The 21,855-nt window shown below is 42.2% G+C and overlaps 1 protein-coding gene across 3 annotated transcripts in view; it reads left to right on the plus strand.

The window, feature by feature from the left end:
• Positions 1-21,855, plus strand: part of BACH2 (BACH transcriptional regulator 2) — a 181,734-nt gene that overhangs the window by 116,104 nt on the left and 43,775 nt on the right. For all 3 annotated transcript variants that reach the window (XM_021545439.3, XM_021545448.3, XM_077782304.1), the window contains exon 5: positions 21,190-21,444. In XM_021545439.3, coding sequence (XP_021401114.1) covers positions 21,202-21,444 — 243 coding nt within the window. In that variant the 5' untranslated portion in view covers positions 21,190-21,201. The remainder of the gene's footprint in view (positions 1-21,189; positions 21,445-21,855) is intronic.

A 21,855-nucleotide genomic window follows, 5' to 3' on the forward strand; every position in this document is an offset into this window, starting at 1 on the left:
GGGAAATCCTCCCCAAAAGCCACATGAGGGGCTTCGCTTGCCACTGGTGAAAGCACATAATAAAACTGGTCAGGCCAGTACAGACATCACAAGTTAATAGGAAATTAAGGGCTCAAAAGACTGAAAAATTATGAGGATAGGTGCTTTGCAGAAAACCCTAACAGGGAGAGATGTAAAGAACTCTGAGGATATTAAATTAACTGGGTTGCCATTACCAAGCATACTTAGGATATTAAAAATTATATTGGAGAATAAATTTATCTTTGTTCAGAGTGGAGAGGCAGTAATTGTTTGGGAGTAGTTGAAGGGATTTTCAGTTCATGGGAGAATACTAGCTGTTTATTTGGTACAGTAATAGATTTTAGAAATCTCCTTGGTTTTCTGGTCTCCTTTGCTCCAAGGCCAGTGTGGTTGAAATGCATCATTTGCACCAGAAAACAGAACAGGTCTTTGTTAAGCTTCTCACCTGCTTTTGGCAGAAGAGAACATCACTTGAACTGTCAAATGTTGCTCCTGCTGCTCCTTGCCTATGTATCTGAGTGGCCAGTGCTTCCCTCTCTCTGCAATCTTGCTTTTCCAGTTTCTGTCATCACTGCCTCAGCTCCTGGAAAGAATTACTCAGTTGCACTGGTTAGCTGACACTGATCGTTTTTCCTGGTAATACCTTCAGCCAGAGCTATTTCTGAAAATCTGGGATTTGGAACAGTAGGTCAATTTGTAAAACAACGAGCGAAGAGGGACAGATGGCTGTGGATACGAGAGCATGTTTCTGTTCATCTCCATTTGGCTTTTGCTGATGCTTCGTTGTTGCGCGAGCGTTTGAGGCTGTCGCTTTGCATTGGTTAAGTAGTTGTTGCTCCCTTGCTTGAAAGACTGGCCTGTGACACTTGTCATGTCCCCCACTCTGCTCCAGTGGGGCTCCAGGGCAGGCTGCCTCTGCAGAAGCTTGCAGTGCCTTTGCACCCAAGGACATGGAAAGGGTTTGCTAGACAAGTGGATTTTCTGCACAGAAATCTGGCTGTGTTTCTTTTGACTTTTTCTCCCAAGATCTGCACTGGGCAAGGCTTTCCTGATGATTCCTTTGCTCAGGGTAAGGTTGCTGGATTCACCTTTCTTTGTTATTCCTGTGTAAATGACTGCAACTTCTCCGTGCTGTGTTGTGCTGCTGGGTTTTGCTCAGTTCTTAGACAGATTCTGATTGATTCAGACTTGCTTGCTCCTGTCTGTCTGAGTAGTGGTGCCAGTAGCATCACCTCAGTGTAGCTGAATTTTACAGACCTGAAATGGAAAAGTGTGGGGGTGTGCCACAACAACCCTTTTTTCCTTGCTCATGATTCATTCAGCCCTTCTTTCCACCCTCCTATTTCATGCTAGAGGGCTCTCCAATCTTGCAGTGGTCCCTGGAAGGTATCTCTTTTCTACAGATATCTTCATTAAATACAAGGGTGTATGCATCCCATTATCCCTGTGCTGTGCAAGCACCCCTGGGCACTGCAGGAGATGTCCTGTTCACTGCTCTGAGGGAACAGCCATACTTAACTGAATGTAATACTTTGCTTTTGTCTCTGGAAAAAGGGGCAATTAGACAAGATTTATAAATACCCTTAAGAATTGAAATCCTTTACTTCAAACCCTCTGAGCTCTTCTGGCTTGAGATATATGGCTTACACAGTCCTCAGACCATGGCTTGTCCTGGTGTCTCTTCCATGTCCTATATTTTACACATACTCGCTTAAACTACCTAGAGCACCTTTTCTGGAGCACCTTCCTATTCTAGAACTCAGGATGTCCTATCTAGTGACTACATCCCTCTTTTCTCTCCTGGACTCTTCATTGGAGCTTGTCCACTGCCTTAGTCACAGGAGGGGCTTCGGCTATCCTCTCCATTTCTCACAGGGATGCTCATTTAACAGTTCCCTTGTAACCTTTGGTTTTAGGCTTCACGTGTTTTCTCTCCCTTTTCATTCTTTTAGAATCACTACAGTAAAACTCGTCACATGTCAGATTTAGTATCTGTTGTAGCAGAGACTTCCTACAGGATTCATACTTTTCCTTGCTTGATAGTGAAGCTGGTGAAATTCAGAGTGATGTGTTTACATTAAGCTATCTGACTGTATACACTGCTAATTTTAAGAGGAAGGGAAACCCTTCTTGGGATAATTAGTTTTGCCATGTTTATAGACACGAGCATGTTTTTCTTGACTCTGAGGCGGCTGCTGACAGCTGGTATTACAAGAGTTCATTGGGAGTCTCGTGGTCCATGTGTCCTTATGTATACACAGCACCGACAAGATGAAGCCAGGGAGAGATAATGAAGGCAGTTGATGCTAAACCCTCTAGCAGTGCCCAGTAGTGAAGCATTTGAACAGCCAACGTGAGCCAAATTCCAGCTCCTGTCTAGGCTGTAATGATCAGAAAAATCACCTTGTCCTTTAATAGATTTTACCAATCTGGTTGAGCAGCCAAGTCAGGGGAATAATTTCTTCTTACTGCCCCAGCTGTGGCAGCACAAGCTCCTACATCAGGGGGTTTGCTTGTGGCCCACCAGCACATGAGGGTGCTGCTGCTTGTCCCTTCATGCCCTTCTGAGGTGTAGGGGCAGGGCGGTGTGTGGGTCATGCAAGTGCCACCATCAGGTTTTGTGTTCTTTCCACAGCAAGCCAGTTGGCAACACTGTGCTGAAGATCGACAGTAAATATGCACAACCTTCTCGAAAAGTTCAAGTGGGCAATCAGAGCACAGCAAGTGGCTGCTTTTACACTTTGGTTACAGAGTGATTCTGGAGGGATTTCATGGAAACTTCTTTGTAGCAGGAAGCTGCTGCTCTAGGCAGCTCATTCGATGAAGGAGTTGCACCTTCTGCACCTAGTGCTTCTTTCCCTGGGCTGCTTAATAAATACACGAGTGCGGCCATTATCAGCCAAGCTCCGTTTCTTTCGCTGTGCTAATGTGCTGGTATTTTATGTCACATCAAGTGAGAAGGGAAAGCAGTGATATGAAGCCAGTCCTCCCGTTCCTTAAATAGGATTGATGACCGCAGCTTAACAGCATTCCAAGAAAAAGACATTTGATTGAAAGTGGCCAGAGCTTCCCCTGAGATGCTGAATAAGGATGTTCATCCTGATAATAACTTGCCTTTGCCATTTTCAGAGCAGGCATTCCTACTGTAAATCCTGCATTAGCTTTCTGCAGTTAAATGTGCACACACACATCTAAAGGTACCTCTTTGATTTGCCTCCTCTGCCTCCCCCCACCTCCCACACAGCCCCAAGGCAGCCCCATCGGCTCATCGACAGCTCCATCTCGAGGTGGCTCCTCCAGCAGCATGGTGTGTTGCCCTTTGGTGCCCCTTCAGCCATGAGGGGGTCTGCTGTGCTGTGCAGGAGCATCAGTGAGCTTTCTGCACACCATGAGCTGGAATTCCCTATGGGCCGCTGCAATGAATATTGCAAAAAACTGTGCTGTGCAGGGGAGGGCATTGTGCTTTTATGTGCCATGGCTTGCCAGTTTGAATCACATCTGTTGTGTTGCAGAGGGGAATATTGCTTTGGTCGCAGTGGGTTACTGGAGTACTAGTAAGTCTCATTTGCAAGGGGTCCTGGGCTTAAGTCTCATCTCATCTCATCTGTCACCAAGAGAAGGAATCTACTCTGACAACTTCTGCAAATGCTGGTTTCACTTTTGTTTACTTGTTTCCCAGCCGTGTCCTTTGTTTCTGAAATAGTGTTTACATACTTCAGGTTTTTTTGATGCAAATCAATTAACTTTAATTTCTTTCTCAACTACCTGATTTTTATCCCATTTCTTCACCACCATCCTGTTGTTAATTCACATGATTATGTGATATCCCTCCCTGGTTAGCAAAATGTTAGAATAGCTGTTGGCAGCTTCTGGAAGGGTAATTAGCAAATAGGAATTACTCAAAGATGTGCGTACTAGCCTAAATAGGCATTTTCCAGCTGTTTCCAAGTTGAGAAATTCATAGGCACTTTTTGGGCTCTAACACAAGATTAATTACTTGCTACTACAAAAGAACATTTACAAAAAGGTGTAGTGTGCAATCCAGACTACTGTGTTTTGTTCCTTAAATTGGAAGTGGACATCTTTGTCAGTAGGAGCTGGATTTCTACAGTGCCTGGTAGTCTTTTTCCTGAGAAGCCGAGCCTTTTCCTTACAAGGGGATGTCACATTCAGAATAGTGAGAGCTGCCTAAGAAAGTGCTGGGGGCTCGGTAGCTGAGTCCTGGCACCATGGGGCATAGCTGTTCCTGCGTGGGCACAGCTAGGGGCCAGTGCCTTTCTTTGTGCTGAGTGCCTGAGCCAGGAGCCCCAGCTCCCGGGCGTCCCGGTCTAGCCCAGGACATCCTCGTTTCCTTTCTTTCTAATGTGTGGGAAATGCTTTCTTTAGAAAAACCATTTACACTGCTCTGCCTCGTTTTGCATGAAGAAGCCCTCGTAAATCAAATACAGCCACACAGCTGTGCTAAAGGTTTCCTTTTTATCCACGGGCAGCTACTGTCAGCCTGCTTTTATTTCTCCTCATTCCTATTCTGTTGTTCCTTCAGGATCAGCCTGAGGGCAGCTGTATTTTTGTTTGTTCCCTGCAGTAATAAGGTAGTTGATCCGTTGATCCCTGATGGTACAGTGGAGAAAGGGGGCAGGAAGAGAGGAAGTGCATGGACTGCTTGACAGTTTTGTTTTAAGCTCAGGGTTTTATTGCCACATCCATATAGCCTCCTCTGTTCTCTGCCTTTTTGCTTGACATCTCTTGTGCCTAATTCTCTAATCAGCTGGATTATCATCTCTTGGCACCGTGTCCTCACCCACTCTCTAGCCTCTCACCAGTGATTACCTCTCTCCCCTTTCATCTCTTCCCCGCTCTGACACTTCTCCCTGTTTGCTTCTCTGAGTGCCTGTGACTTTTCTCTCTCCTCACCTCCCAGCACCATCCCACCTCGCAGAGGGGGAGCAGACAATTTCTGCAAATCTTCTTTCTCAGTGTTGCCTTCATTCCCACTGCTCTTTCAGGCTCCTTGGCAGTCGTTCCCCTCTCTGTTCTGGGCAGTGAAACGTCTCTCTGCTGCCTGCGCCCTCTTTTCTGCTCCCTCCCAACAGCCTTACATACTCGCTGTAGTATGCAAGGCTTTATCTTCAGCTTCTTCAGTTTCTTTTTGCTCACTAAAAACACTGGACAATAGCTACTCTTTTTCACAATTCATTTCCCTGTTCTTACTCCAGCCCCTCTGCCTCTCTGGAAGCAATGGAGCTAGGACTGGGCTCCTGCCTCCTTACTACAGACCTTTCTCCCTGGAAACTTCTCCAGCCATCAATCCTCCACCTTTCCTTCTGAGCAGCTCTTGATCCATGAGCCCCTAGCCTCTTCAGCAGTCTCTGTCTCCAAGGTAACCCTGGTCCTTTCCCTCCTTTTTTCTTGAACCCTTCCACACATCCATAATAACACGATTCTTAGTGTCCTTGTGGATGTTGCTTCTGGCTCTTCCCCACCCTTTCAACTTTTCACCATTACCTTTGGATTTTACCAATTCAGAGTTTTTTTTCATTTCCCTCTTCTATTATTACTAAAAACATTTGCACAAACATCTTTTTCAGGATTTTAATTTCACCTCTTTCTTGTGCTCTTTCTGGAAAAATTCTTGCCACATGTAGCAGAGAAGAATGCATGTGTGCATCTTTACCTCAGGGGAGAAGTATGTGGAATAATAGCTACAAATAATGCTGAGACACGTAACTTGTAGAGAAAAAGGAGCATTTCTTCCTTCATATAAGGATGGGTTGTTCTGTTGATAGGGCTCTTAATTAAGAGATGTGTCATTTTTTAATGTTTGAAAAGCTTATGCCAGTTGACATGAAACTCACAAAGATAATAATGCATATTTTTAGGAGATAGTAATTAAACATTGTGCATATGTGTGTGCATGTATACAGATATACATATATATGAGTGGATATATATGTACATATATATGTATGGTTATATATATCTACACACACATATATAACTGAAGGTGCATACACATATGTGTCTGCTTTGAAGACACTATGTGTGAGAAGAGTATGCTGTGATGGAATAGCATCATGCTGAGTCTGGCTCTCTTTGGCCACGGCACGGAGGCTCCCGGCCGCTGTCCCGCTGGTGGCCGCAGGGCAGACACTGCCCAGCCTGGTGCGGGTGGCGGTGATCGCTGCGGCGTGGGGAGCGCAGCAGAGCATGGGGAAACTGAGGCACAGGAATAAGGGAAGGACACTTGTTTGAGTCTCCAAGGATTTAATTCCCAAAGCAGGGAATTCCTGAAGTGGGGCAGAGCAAGTGACAAATCTGAACCTGAAGGGGCTGCTTTTAAAGGGTAGAGGGAACACAGGGAGGACACAACCTTGATCAATAGGAGGGCATTAGGGGAGGGGTGCAGGGTAAGGGCTCCCCAGTAGAAGCCTCCATGGGGAGGGAGCAAACCTTACAACCCAATTCTGCTTTCAGGAAGGGTTGAAAGACAGGGAACACTCCAGAACCAAAGGAGTGTGCTACCTTTAGCAGACAGGGGTAAGACAAGGGAACAAGGGAGGTATACAGGTGGATTGACATGTGGATTGACACACATTTTGGCAGGGAAAACTGTGGTAAACAACTCAAGACTGAACTATTAGGGAAGCCAAATGGGCTACATAGAATGAACCATTACAAACTTACAAGAAGGAATATTAAAACATACTACAGAAGAACAAACTGTAAAATAACAGACTACCACCACATCATGACATCCATAATCTAGTGGTGGCTGTCCTGTATTTCATCAAGCAACATGTATTTATTTAAAGCATTTCAACATTTCCTTGGGCATATAACCAAACTGTGTCTTACTTGCACTTTAAATTCTTGAGGTAATGGCATGAATCTGTGGATAGACTTACCTGATCTTGACCTCTGATAAATATGAATTAACTGAGCCAATGAGACTCCAATCGACTTAATAAGTAAAATCTTCATTTAATCTGATAGTTCAAAATTGTCTCTTTCCTTCCTGAAACTATGTCTCTATGTGGTCAAATTTGTCTAAAAAGACTGGATTGGGTCCTGCATAGCAATGTTTGCATTCTTATGACAGTCCAAGAAACAAAGTTAATTGATGTAGTTAGAAAGACTTGTGGAGTGATTTTATAATTAATTTATTTTTTTATTGCAGTCTGCAATATAGGTTAGGTACATTTAGGATAGGCAGAAGTTGAGGGGGAAGAAGTAAGAAAAAAACATGCTTGTTTTTACATTGCGGACTGTTCTCTTTTACATGAGACAAACTCCCTGGCAAACACTAGGGTTTGCCATGTAGGCTGGTCCCCTTTTTAGCACAAAAATTGCTGTAGGGGTTTGCAAGCACAGAGAAGCATTGATTGTTTCCTAGTACGCTGTTTGTATTGCATACTTCAGTTAATAATTTGTAATGCTTTTAGATTAGTTTCGTTTGAAATACTAATCAATGAGCTTTATAGATCTCCTGCTTTATACATAAACATGCCAATCTCCAGTGGAGCATATGAGTTTTATTTTATCCTGGATTGTTTATACTATATAATTATTAATCTGTAGTTTAATCTCCTTGTCCTCACGCTTTTATGGCTTGATCCCACTTGTTGCAAGGGATCTCAAATCTAATTAAAGAGCATAGATTAATGGCACTCAGCACCTTCACAAGTAAGTGCTGGAATGTGCCAGCTACATCCTGTTGCATGAAGACTTCCTGATGCCTCTTACTCTATGTGTGCAGCAGAAACAGGACTGGCTGCCTTGCGTCTTGTAATTTCACTCTATGAAATTTCACTCTATGGAGGCTTGTTCTGAACTACAGGAGGTTTTCCAGACTTCAGGTGCACAGCGTCATAGTTTTCTTGCTGTGATGTTCTCTCAGACTGTCGTTGGAAAGCCATCACCAAAGTGTTTCAGCTGAGGGGAAGAGAAAATGGAAAATAAAACTTAAAATTATGTGTTGATTTCCCAATGTTCAGGATTATTTTTATCTCTTCTAAAGCTCTGGTGCCCTCATGCTGTGGAGCAAAAACATGAGATCTCAGCTGGAGAGCAGGCTGGGGACACACTGCAGCCATTGCTGGAAATCCATCTGGCCAACAAAAAAGTTTGCTAAGCTAGTGGCTTCTGCTCAATTCTTCTTCGAAAGTTGGGTTTCTGACAAAACGGGGGGACCTGTGCTCTGCTTGCTCCATCTGCGTTTGGTGTGATGCTGCAGACTGCTCAGGTGGGATTTTGCAGACCAGTGATGGTCAGCCAGTTCTGCTTGGGAAGCAGGATTCTCCTGGCTCCTACCCTCATCCTCACCCTCGTGAGCTCAAGGGGTCAGGTTACACAATGGCACATTCAGTTTGTTTAAAGCAAGGAAATTATGCACAAAAGCTGTTAAAAGAATATAAGGTTGTCAAGTCAAGTGAGAAATGTTATAACATCGCCTGCTCAGCCTTCAATTGAATCCTGCGTGCATGCAAATTTGACAGTCTCTAATTGCATGTCTCCAAGATCTGTGGAGAATATAGCTTCTCAATTCACATCAGAAAAATCATACAGACTTTCTTCTTCTATGGAAAAAAAAAAAAAAAAAAACCCAAAAAAACCCCAACTCTCTTAAAGATTGTCCAGACTGTAGGTATGGATGTACATTTCATCATCCAGGCAAAGCTTCCATAGGTCATAGCTGCCCAAAACACAGCACTGAGCTGCCATGGTCCTGAATGTAGTGTGGCAGTGCTGATTGCCACTGTGGCAAGGACCTCACTAGTTCCTTTTGTTTTGTCCTCAGATATAGTAGAGCCAAGGTGTCCTAGATTGTCTGTCCCCTCGTCAGTGGAGAGAAAAGGGGGAACTAGCAGCAGGTGGCCATGCTGCTGAGGGTGGACAAGGCTTGGGATTTTGTGGGTTTCTGAACTAAGGTCTGCAGAGACCATGAGGAACGTCTGGTTTCAGTGGCCTCTTTCTCTACAAACATTACATTCCCCTTGAAGACAAATGAGCAGACAAGGGCTGTGATAACCATAGAGGGAGAGAGTGACAGCAATGAATACCCAATCACATAAACCAGCCTTACTTAAGTCTGGCATAACTCCAGTCCAGTATATGTAAGTCTAAACCATTAGGATTGCACAAGAATCACTTAGTTTGACTTTTTATTATCCAGGTTTCTAGCATTATGGGAGAGGCACTGGGGAGAAATGGTACATGAGCAGGAATCCATAAGATTTTCAGTTGGAGTGGTTCTCTTGGAAATAGACTGGAAAACATGTTTGTGACTTGTTGCATGAGAAAATGAAGCAAGAAGGGAAGCAATTTTTCAGACAGCACTATTTGTGGACCGTCTTAAATAACATGAATCATGGGGTCTCGAATGCCATAGAGTGACCTTGTGCAATTAGAGTACATCATCTACTAGGAGATTATGAATTTATGCATGCGCTGTACTCAGAATTGGAAAAGATGTTTTCCAAAGTTAGAATCTGTTGTGTTGGCATAACATTGCATTTAAAGTAAAAAGCGTTGAACGCACTGGGAATTGTTGAAGAATATTCTGCCAGCTCTCAAAATTAGGATTTTACACTGCCATCAATAACAAAAAGTTACTCTAATGAGAAGCCATTCTGGTTAAATGAAGAAATACAAGTCATGATAAAACATTTATTAGTTTAATATCCAAAAAGGGAAAATAGAAAAAGCAGAAGTGTTCCCCAGGTGTTCTTTGTATTTGAAACTGTGGAAGAGGATGTGTCCATCCTGTGCAGTAATATGGAAAGAAGAGAGTTTGCTGCTTATAACAAAGGAGGATCTGGGAGGCAAGAGTGATTGAAATTAAACATTCTTATATCCTACTAACTTTTACATCCAGGAATTTTAAAGGAAGTAGCTGAAAAGCTCTGTTAAGTGGCTGGTAATTTATAATAAATCTTGGGAAATGGGAAATTCCAGAAAACTGGAGGGCTGCCAACTGTATTTCCGATATTTCACAAAGATAAAAAGGATGTCCCGGGTAACTGATGGCTGGTTTAGCTTGACGTCAGTCCAGGGTAAAATAGTGGAACAGCTATTTCAGAATCTGTTAAGAGAGAACTTGGAGGTTAAAGGTACGGATAATTCCAGTCACAGGAGAGTCTGTAAAAAAAAACTCGCTGGATTTCTTTGCTCTGTCAGGATTGCAAGTCTATGTGATAAAAGTAGCTAAAAGGCAGCAGAATTGTTGATTTGCCTTTAGGAGGCCAGAGTAGGTGGTCCTTTCTGCCTTTTGGCTTTGTGAACCATATAAGGAATGCCCAGAGATTAAAACTCCCATGACAGATTTTCAAACTAATAAGAAATAATCAAGCCATTCTGTTTCCCTGGGATAAAGCGTGTCTTAGTTTGGGGTTTGGGCTGTTAATCTCCAATTTGATTTGATTTAATTTGATGGCTTTTGCAGCTTTAAGTGTGTTTGAGTACATTGTAGTTCCGTGGGGGTAAAGAAAAAAACAGACTTTAAAAAGCTTCATGAAAAGCTCAACAAATAATACAAGTATTCTCAAACAAAGATAAAATCCAAGTTCTTCTTACATCAGCCTTTGTAGCTTTAATCCCTTGCTCTTTACCATGGCAAAGAAGATTTCATAAGCTCCTCAGGATCTCACAGGAGAAGGAAATCTTGTATTTGCCTTCTGCTGGCTTTGCAGTCAGTCCTGTAAGAAACTACAGATCCAGATGCTATGTTGGCTTTACATACCCCCACAACAAGTACCCAAATACATAAAAATAATTTCTTTTTCTCTGGGCTCCTTCAGACTGAAGTTGCACTGAGTCCAAGTGTCTACTTTTGTCTCACATCCTCTCCTTACCTTGGCTGTAGTCTGGTAGGTGTTGGCAGCAGAATTGTTTGCTTTCCGTGCACCTTTCTCCATGGGATGTTTTATTGTCTACAACAGGAAAGGCAGTCAAGTTCCAGAACCAGGGCCAGTCCATGGATAAAGGGACTTTAAGTATGCACCTAGGTAGATGTCAGACTCTGAGAATAGTGGGAAAGCTTGCAACTCCTGTTTAAACCTTCTGATAACAAAATGGCAATTCTCAGAACTTTGCAGGATCAAAAACTACAGGTATCCCCTTGGCACTAGCTCTGAGTTTCTAAGTAGTTATTTCAGTGATCTTCTGATCATTTAATCATTAAAAAAACATGTGAAAATAGTTTTTTGCATATATTGATAGTACTTCAAGATTCAGATGTTTAAATCTGTGGATCCTAATTCAGTAATCACTAGAATATATTTATTTGTTTAGTTACTTCATTATAGATTAGTCAAAATCTATGATCTAGCCATAAAGAAACATTTTTTAGTTCAGTTTTCAAGGGAGGACATTATAGTTGGTAACCCTTTGGTTGTGGAAAACGCTGCACAGACAGATAGTGGCCCACTCTTAGGAGAAGGCAACACCTGTATTCCTTCTCAAGAGCAGAAGGTGCAAAGTTAACACCCTACGCAAGTCTGTCCCAAATTTAACCCAGTGACCTACTGCATGCATCCCTGCTCTTCACACATTAATCACTACCGACACATCCCAAAGGACATGCCAGTTTGTGTCCCAAGGAAGGATGAAGGATATTTTGACCACCTGCTAACTTGCAGCAAAGATGAAAAGCTTGCAGTTTAGGGGGTAAAACAAAGAGAGCAAATTTTTCCTATAACAACTATGCAGTATGACAGGAAAAAGTGGGATTGGGCTGCTTTCACAGCCTCTGCAAGTTGTGTCGTCAAAGGTGTTCGCAGTGGTTTTGGCCATAGCCTCTCAAGCAGATAGAACTGCTGCCACCACTTCTGCAGATAGGCTGGAAAAGCAGCAATTAGTACAGCTTAGTGAAGAAAAAGAAAAAAACAACAAGTCAAATATGAGAGAGAATTTTTTCCTGTTTGCTTATTTGAGGACTTTTTGGTGATTTTTTTTGTTGTTTTTTCTTTTTTAAAAAAGTGAAAACAATGCTTATTTGATAGCAACCAAAATTTAAAGTATAGAGCTTCAGCATTGAATTCCACTGGAGCTTTAAACTTGAGAATAGAACATAAAGGAAATTAATAACTTTTATTCAAATTACTTGTTAGCATAATCTTTGACATTAAAAGGCTGCTGAGAGGAGCTGCACAGTGCTGTTGTTCATAATTTGTAGCTTCCAAACTTTGGTGGCATTAGAGCAATATCAGCTGTGCCTTTGTTCTCATAGTCATATTAGCAAAAGAGATGTCAAATACAGAGGCACCTTCTTTACTATCCTGAGGTATTGTTATACTGGCAAGTGACCTGGATATTTGACAAACCATTTGTAGTTCAACAATTCCATCATTTCAGATGGCATTTCTGCAGTGTGAGTTATACATACATGTACATATATGCCACACCAGTACACATAAATTACTTAAAGGTTTAAGAAAAAAGGAGGAAGCCGTAACACTGTATCACTCCTCAAGCAAAACCCCCAAATACTCATTTAAAGCAAGAAAAGCAGTGGGCCTTTGCCAAAATTTCCAGCCTCTGTTTGTGTGGAGACGTTAAAACTTTTTCAGCAAGCCTACTAAGCTGGTAGGCAAAATAAAAACAAACCACTGTTTCATTTTTCTCTCTCAGATTCTTTAATCTGGCATTTCAGCTCACCCAAGAACAATCCAAAAGGTTATATGTCTTTTACCAAGGTCCTGAAACCATTGACTACTTCAGAAGAACATAATGTGTTGTTTGTTGTGCTTGGTGGTTTCCTGGCAGTGTTTCAGTGTTGGGCATTCCCCATTCTGCTTTGAATAAGCTATTTTGAGTAGCAGACTTAGTTCCAGTCCCCTTCACTGTGGCCAACTACTGTAAAGAGCAATGTGAAAGCTGCAAGAGGAGATTTTATCAGGAAAGAGTTCTGTGTTTCTTACTTTCCATGTTCATATATGTCAGTTAAGTAGCTTCTGAGAAATAAGGATAGAGGATGTTTTTTGTGTTGCTTCTTCTGTATTCCTACCTGGTCTGTGTGGAAGATGTCCCTGCCAATGGCAGGGGAATTGGAACTAGGTGATTTTTAAGGTCCTTTCCAACCTAAACCATTCCATTAATCTGTCTTCCTCCACACATCTACCATGCCTCTTTCCTGAGGGCATCATCAGTTTATTTACAGAACATTGAAAATTCATGTTAAACTAAGCCTGATTCATTCAGTGTATGAAAATTAGTAGTATAATTATATAATTTTTACTGAGTCACAAAAATATTCCTGTGTATACTTTGCCTAGTAGGCCTATATAGGATGTATAGGTCAATGCATATACTGTGTGTAAACATTATTTGCATGTTAACGAAAGTCCCTAAAGAATGTGAGCTCTCATTACCGTGTTCATCTGGTTACTTTCTCAAGAAATAATAACAACACAACCTTCTGAAGTCAAGAAATAGGTTTTATCTCTATATGGAACATAAATCTGTTTGGACTCGTCAAAGCAACCTCCACTGGGAATCCCTGACTCCTTATGGTACCAATCTCTGAACAACCTGAAGCACAATTTCTTTAGAGTAGACACCTGGGGTTTAAATAAGCATTCATCATGGAGACTACAGACGTCCTGACAGTACTTTTAAAAAAAAAAAAGATTCAGTGTAGACATGAAGCTGTGCTATACTTTTGCTTGTGTGTGCATTCTACCAATAGCAAAAATTGTGAATAAAAATGCTACAGATTAAAGTCATATTCAGCAATTCTGTTTAAAGGTCTGCAGGATCAGAGATACATCCCTGTATCTGTCAGTTTAGCTAAGGAAGGAATATCAGTATTGTCATCTCCATTGGGAGAAGCTTGCTGTACAGAAATGGGGCTCCTGGTCCAGCCCTGCAGCCAGCTCAGGCACTGATGCTTCTGCTCGCTTCCTGTGGTGTAACTCATGGGGGACCAGTTTGTGGCCCTTGAACCACTTGCAGCTGTTCAGCAATTCCAAGGGTACTCCCTGGGCTGCGGACACTCAATGTGTTGGAGCCATGCAGCCTCCTCAGCAACAGGAATTCTTGCCTTTAGAAGATGTTAGCAAATGTCTGCAGGGCCCTGCTGTGTGCCCAGCCAGACCAGCCTGTCTAGAAGGCCCATGGTTAAATTCTCCCTGGGTTTCTCTTAGCTGTCCCCCTTCCCACTCACAGTCAGTGGAGGTGCTTCTTCAAGGCACTATGGTCAGGAGCACCAGCCATCACTCTCGGGAGTAACCTGTCTGCAGCTGCTGGCCAGGAATGCTCTGCAGTGTCTTTTCCAGTTGTCCATGCACGTTCTGCTTTACAGCAGAAGCTACTTGATCAATGTGAAAAGTCCATCTCTTAAGACAATCTTGCTAATGGCCCTGGCACCCACAGTATGTTTGGCAGGAGGAAGTCCATGTAGCCTGGCGGCCCGCAAGTCTATTTTCAATTATCTGGGGTGCTCAGAGAAGAACACATTAATATTGCTAAGGATGACATAGCAAATTACTACTGCTCCCTAACCTTTTTAAATTGCTCACACTGTTGTAATCTGTAATTACAGAAATCAGAGTGAGAATTGTGGCACAGTATAATTATCTTTCCTGATACTTTATTGCTTGTATGAATTATTAATCAAAATCAGTCTTGTATAGTATTTGCGGCAACTAAGAAGAAGAATCTATAATTAAATTTCGTTGTTTCTATTTTTGTGCTGGTGTTTTATGATGTTGTAATTGATAATTAATTGGTTAAAAATTCACACAATTCTTGGGAGTTTCATATGACTATGACTGCTCAGTATTCAGCATTTATTAATTGAATAATGGGCTCACTGAAGAGACCTTTGTATATAGTCTGCTGTCATTACAATGAGCTCTCAAAAATGGTGAATTAATCATTAGGCCTTTCAATAGTTTCTTTTTAAAGGAAAGCAGTGACAATATAATCATATCCTTTGTTGTTATAGCTATAATTGAGGGATCGTAATAACCAATTATAAGCATGGTCATTTTAGGAGCTCTGAAGTGTCAGTTATTGATAACTTTCTTTAAAAACAAAGTGTTGATTACACAGAACGAGTCTTTTCATAGAAAAAATATTAGGAGATGGGGAAGGAAGCCTGGAAAATTATTTTCCTCCCACTTGCCACTTAAAACCAGTGCATGTTTATCCCTAAAAACTGTCAAGTCTGATATGCTTCTGCTGCCAATTGTCAGAAGTACAAGCTGCTCTCAACTTTTTTTCATTATTTTATCATCATTCTCCCCATTTTTTTTCTGAGTACCTTTTGCTAAATTGTTAGGAGGGAAAAAAAACCAATAGAAAACGTCAGAACAAAAGAGCATTTCTTCACATTCTCTGCCTGAATCGGGTTGAACAAGAATATTGTGAGACATTCACGTGCAAATATGTAATGCAGACTCCAGCTACTGCTGACCAAAGAACCTAGACGTGTTCAAGCTGGCCACTTGAAACTGTTCCTAAGATTTTTTCTTCTGCTGTTAGTGGAGCTGATTGAGAGAATGTGAACTGGAACTAAAAATACTCTCAGTTCAGTATTGATTCTCTATTAACACAATAAGGAGAAAGTTGGGAGTCACCTTACATAGCAGGACATAAAATGTGATCTCCAGCATATGCTTCCAAGAAAAACCTGTGGTTTATTTTGCACCAGGTCAGGTACTGCAATTCCTAAACAGTGTTGTCTGTTGGCTTCTGTATTAAAATGTAGCATTACAGGCATAATGAGGAGATACTGATAAACCTCTTTAGACCTTTGCAGTGAAGTTGTTGGGAGTCCTCTGCACACTGTTGTAGATGTGATGTCCTGTGTACATTGCCAAGGGTACAAGGAGGAGAATGAGATGATGCCTTTAGGTCCCTCTTTTCCCCCATTCTTGCTGGTGGTTTGCCATGGACAGACTACAGCTTCTGCTGCAGTTTATACACCTTTTATGAGTTGAATTTAGCATCATCTGGCTTCTCATATCCTAAACCAGCTGCTCTGCTGGAGCCAATGGGAGTGGGACTCCTTGGTGTCACTGATACCACATATAATCTTTGGACAGATGTTTTCTACTGCTTGTGTTCAAAAACTTGGTCCTACACAACTTCAGTTTCTGCTTGAGAAAGGGGAACACCAGGCAGCATGTCCATTGCTGTCTCCCACAGCTGAGGACACAGGATGCAGAGGTCTAGGAAGCAGTAGATTTGGGGTTTTGCAATGATTAGTAGGTCAGGAAGGATGGATAATAGAAGCACATTTGTTGTTGGACAGTGGAATATTGTCTGTGGAATATTGGACAGTGGAATATACATGCTGCAGCATGTAAATATTCATCCCATATAAACTTGTACTCTCAGTAATGTGGCTCTAGATATTTTTATTAGGAGTAACTAATTCTTTTACATATGGAGTGAATTCTTTGCCCAGTAATGTTCAGCAGTGGTCAGTAATACATATGGCTTATTGCAGTGACTGTGAAATCTCTCAAGGAAAAACTAAACAACCATCCTGCTTTGAGGATGAGGTAGTATTTTGGTTTATTTCAATGGTCGGTATCAAAGCCTCTCCAGCAACTTGTTCCTCAGTTTTTCCTTACGTTCAGTCTAAACCTCTGTTGTTTAAAACTGTTCCCAGTGTCTGGCTCAATTGTGTCATTGACCTTGCAGAGGGAGTGTCAGGCTGCTGTGAGGACCCTGTATGTACATCCAGGCAGTCTGCCATCCTAGAATTAAGTGTGCCCAACCTTGCTGTAGCTACAGAGAGCAGAGAAACTTGGGCACATTGAACAGCATGACTACAGCCAGATGTAAGCCAGTTTCTGAAGAAATTTCACTGCTAACATGCTGCAAATTGTCCCTGCAATCCTCCTCTGTTGAATACAGTTTATCCTAAGTGATTTCCAGTCTGATGCAACTTCTCGGCTTATGGCAACTGAGTTTATCTAAAAGCTATTTCTAAAGGTTTTGTCAAAGAATTTATGGAAGTCAACACTAATTATTCACACCAGTATTCCTCACTGCTAATTTGACACACTTCAGAAATTCTAATAGAGCCCATCAGAGATATGACTTCCCCTTGTAGAAGCCATGCTGCTTTGTCACAATGATAATTTGCCTGGTTAAGTGCTCTGTAGCTCTGCCATGATAGAGATTTACCTTTTCACATAATTAGCCCCGTTCTGATGCAGGACTTTCTGGTGTGTCTTGACAAGATTTTCTCTCCCCTCTTGTTTCCCTTTAAAAACAGACACTACTACATTGCCTGTGCTCCAGGCTTGTGAGGCAGGAGCTGGTATTTTGTGATAGGTAATGTATTTTTGGTAGCAGCTCAGTCAACGTGTTTATGAGTTCCTGGAGAGTTTTGGATGAGCGCCAGCTAGTACAGACAATGTGGTGCAAACCAGAGTGATTTGGGTGTAACATGAGCAACATTTTTGGTCTCCTGGGGTTTTGTATGCTTCCATGCTGCCCATGCAGGAGAGTTTGGTGGGATCTTCCACCCATCACTATGGAAGGAAGATTTCATTTCACTTCACTGCAGTTGCTGGCCTTTACTAGCAACTTTTTTGGCTTGGTTAAGTGGTGCTTTCCTTGCCCACAATAGTTCATGCCAGTTTCTGGAAACTTTTGTTTCATAGAGGCTTTTTCTGGCAGCATGGTGACCTATATGCAAACAAATGCACAGCATGTTCTTTTCAGCCAGAGAAAGGCTTGCTAAGACATTCCCTTTTCTGTTTGAAGAAATACGAAGTGTGTAGCAATGATTTCCATGAATAAGGTTTTGCAAACTCAGCATAATACTGAATTCAGCAAAAAATGATGCAGTTTGAATTAACACTGTGTAAAAGGCTTGCAGCCCAGCTTGCCTCAGAGTTCAGAGATAATACCAGATCCCTGGGTCTTTTTATTCTAAGAAAAGGGGGAAAAAAAGAGTTGAATTTTTCTCATTTTTGTGCTACTGCATGCCAAAGTCCTACAGTGACCCTTTCTCTTTGCCCTTTAAACCCTTTCCCTGTGAAAATGAACAATATACTTCCCAGTGAAGGGTTTCACCATCTTGCACCTTTCCTGCAGGATAAAGCCCTCTTAGATAGGAAACACCTCGTGTCTGGAGGTCATGTGGTTGATGGCAGATCATGGAAAAGGAAAGACTGTAAATCACTCGTGTTGAAACATGAAAAGCTGATAAATAGGTGGTCCTGAGCCATAGTGCAGCCCCGGTTTCCCTGTGCGCAATGCAGGGCTCAGGGTGCTTCCTAGAGCAGCCCGGGGCACGGTCAGGGGGAAGTCTGTGGAAGGCTGAGATCACAGCTGCCAGACAGAGCATCCATGTGGATTCTCAGTGGCTGTGGGAAGGTGACTAGCATGGATCCACCTTCAGGAAGCCCCTGGGGTCACAACAGTCGCCTTTGGAAAGTATGATGATGTAAGCAGCTGGGTGGAGGTCCTTCCTGGGAGCACAGGTACAGTTCACAGCGCAGCACCTCAGGACTGCACCGCTCAGGTTTCCTAGCAGAGAAGACAGGCTTGCTCGCCAGTGGGGAAATACACCATGGTATTTTCAGCACTTCACAGCACATGTAGCAATTTTTTAAAAAAAATACACTTGATGAGAGCTGTAGTTAAAAAGTGAGAAATTACTAATTAGTAACTAAGTAATTCAGGGTTTGATTCACACAAATTGCACTATTACTGTAAGAGAGGATTGCAATTTCAGGCTATCTGGGGTTTGGTGGGTTTTTTCTAAGGCACTGAAAATATAATTTATGTTCTGTTCATTATCTGCCAGGTGTCTGGTTTCTTGTCCTTTTTTCATCATCTGAGATATTACAGGCATAAGACATGCCTGGAAAATAAAGGGGTGGAAAAAGCTTACTGCTTTCCCCTTTGCATTGTCATTTGCAACTCTCAGGTTTTCCCACTAGATTGTTCTTGTAAACTCTTTCATTTCATAGCACGAAAGAGTGACCACTTAGAACATCATTATAGTGCTATCGTTAGCATCAGAGTTTAGTTATACAGAAAGCTGTGAGTGAGATGAGCTAAGTGTCATTTTCTCTTTTACCTTCGTGGAGTGCTAATAACATGATTGTTGTCAATTCTTCTCATTAGTCTCAATTTCTGTGGAGAAATATATATTTTTTTTTTATTTCTGGTTAAGAAATCCAGCTGGTATAACTCACCCCCAAAGTGTCTCCCTCCTCTGTCTGTACACAGATCAATTAGCAGCTATGTATCTTCTCTCTACATGTTAAGTTGTTGAAGGACTAATCTGTGTTGGTTGGTTGTGGTTTTTTTCTGTTCATGTAAGCATTTCAGCTGAGTGCTCAAAAGTGTACCATGAGTCAGCATAAAGATTGAAAATACCAGTAAAAGAGAATCTGTAAGCATTCTATTAAGACTTCCAGTAATATTACAGTTTTGCACTGTTGGCAAAAATACCTATTCTGTACGGAGTCATCATAGCCACTGGCTTAAAAATACTCATATAAAGGTGGGAAGATGAAGTTACCATTGAGAAGTTTAGTCAATATAAGTAACAAGTGTGTCCTCTTAAGTCCATTCTTGTCTAGATGATTAGTGTCTTTCAAATGCCACTGTAGGAAAATGGTAACCTAGTTTGAACTCACAGCAAGAAAAATAGTTTGAAATCACGTTGTGTCTAGTGATGTGTCTCTATATTGCACTAGCAAAGGAGAATGCTGCAACAATCCACATTAAAAAGTAGCAGAGGAGGAATTTTGCTTTTACTTGATACGCTAGTCAGGTATTTATAGTGGCAGCAGTACTGTACCAAAATACCATCCCTTAGCCCTTGATACCTCTGAATTTTACCTCTCAGAAGGCAGTAGTTGTTTTCAAAAAGGAAGAATAATTCCTTTAAAATGCTGCAGGCTTGTGGATTTGTACAACCTTTCCTTCAGCAGCAGATAGAGTAATATGTACAAGTAATTTTTTTCCCATATAAGCCTGAAGACAAGCAAGTTTGGTTTGGGATACATAGTCTGATCAGTCACAGGCTTTTACACCTTCCTACTCAGAGAAGTTGAAAGAGGAAATTAATGCAAAAATGATTTAGTCTAATGTTGGGGAAGATGTTTTGGGTAAATTAATGACTTCAGTGTGTTCAAGTGCAAAGGGGGTTCATGCAGTGTGGGGTACTGGGGAGAGTTGTTGCCCTCCACCATCACCACTGCAAATCCAGTCACCATGTTCAGACGTTTTGCCAGTTCTACACAGGTCAGAAACTGCAGAGCATCAGGCAGAGAATTTCCCTGACTCGGACAGTAGCAATGGATGTGTAATGGGTGTCTTACATCATTCCAACCTCTGCTCTTCTGTCAGAAGGGAAAGACCTGCAGGCAGGAGTAGCCTCAGCACCCATGGGATGCATGGGGCTGGACATCCATTCAGGTGAAGGGATTTTTTGGGTCTGTGGGTCTGGAATTCAGGAAGATCTACTCTTCTGTAAATGGCATTAAGCCACTGATGAAGGTGTGTTACTTTAGCTATACATGGAAACAGATTTATTCTGGAGCTGCTAAATATCTTTCTCTCCCTCTTAAGGCTTAAAATTCTGCTTGAGAAATTAAGTTGCTGTAGTTAGTGGCTTGTCTTCCTCAGGTACAGTTCCACCTTGCCTTTTAGTTGAGCCAAGGTCTTCAATGTGTGTGTAGTGCTGCTTGTTCACTGGAGAGTAGACATGGGGGTTTGAGGGGTTTTTCCCTTTGATCTGAAAATACCAGAAGCAAGCGCAAAGCCCTTTTTTTTACCATTAGAAAACCCAACAGTCACTCTAGTTTTTTTTTTTTTCTAAAATCTTTTAAAATTTCCAATGTCCCCATGTTATTGCCATTACTAAATTGGAAATTGGAGATGCATAGTAGGTGGTTGAAGAAAAGCACTTTTCAGTCTGTGTAAACCCTATTTTGGTTTTGAGGGGGGAAGTTGATGGGGCAAGTAGGTAATCCAAGCATGACAGGGTGAAATCCAGTGGCATCAAACAAGTATCAATCATGGTATCTTTCCCTAGAAACTTTCTTGAGTTTAAGCATTAATGGGCTGCTTGGCTGTGGTCTTGATGTATCCGGATATTGGGCTGAATCTCACCATACCAAATTCACCCAGGGACCATGCTGCTCTTCATCACCTTGTTTGTGCTTTCTTTTCCCTTGTCCCCTGCAGGGTGTGAACGGCATGTCTGTGGATGAGAAGACTGACTCCCCCATGTATGTGTATGAGTCAACGGTGCACTGTACCAATATTCTCCTCTGCTTAAATGACCAGCGGAAGCAGGACATTCTCTGTGACGTGACGCTGATCGTGGAGGGGAAGGAGTTCCGTGCCCACCGGGCTGTGCTGGCTGCCTGCAGCGAGTACTTCTTGCAGGCCTTGGTTGGGCAGACGGAAAATGACCTGGTGGTCAGCCTGCCGGAAGAGGTACAGTATGTCACCATGCCCCCACCGTAACAACGCACCCCTTCCTCCTGCCTGGGGAGGAAAACCTCTGTGCTCTGCTGGGTGGCCAGAGGGAGGGTGGCACAGGTGTCAGTGGCTGCCCCAGCACAGTTCAGGATGTGCTTTTTGTGTTTGGGTGTGTTGCAAATCACTGAAGTTTGGACATGTTCACACCATGCCAGCCTTATGATGGAGGCAAAGCTTTAAGATGCTTCAGCTCACTTTTGTCACTGCTGCTGAAGGAATTGCACCAAACATTTCATTACCATAGCCTTGTTCAGGGCAGTATTAGGACCCTGATATCCCTCTGTTCTTATAGGCAGGAAATTTGAAAGGAGTGATGTGACAGCTACATGGCAGGTTATTGCTGAAAAATCATTTGAGCTGTCATGT

The sequence above is a fragment of the Lonchura striata genome, chromosome 3 (assembly GCF_046129695.1).
Source record: "Lonchura striata isolate bLonStr1 chromosome 3, bLonStr1.mat, whole genome shotgun sequence".
In the NCBI taxonomy this organism is placed as follows: domain Eukaryota; kingdom Metazoa; phylum Chordata; class Aves; order Passeriformes; family Estrildidae; genus Lonchura; species Lonchura striata.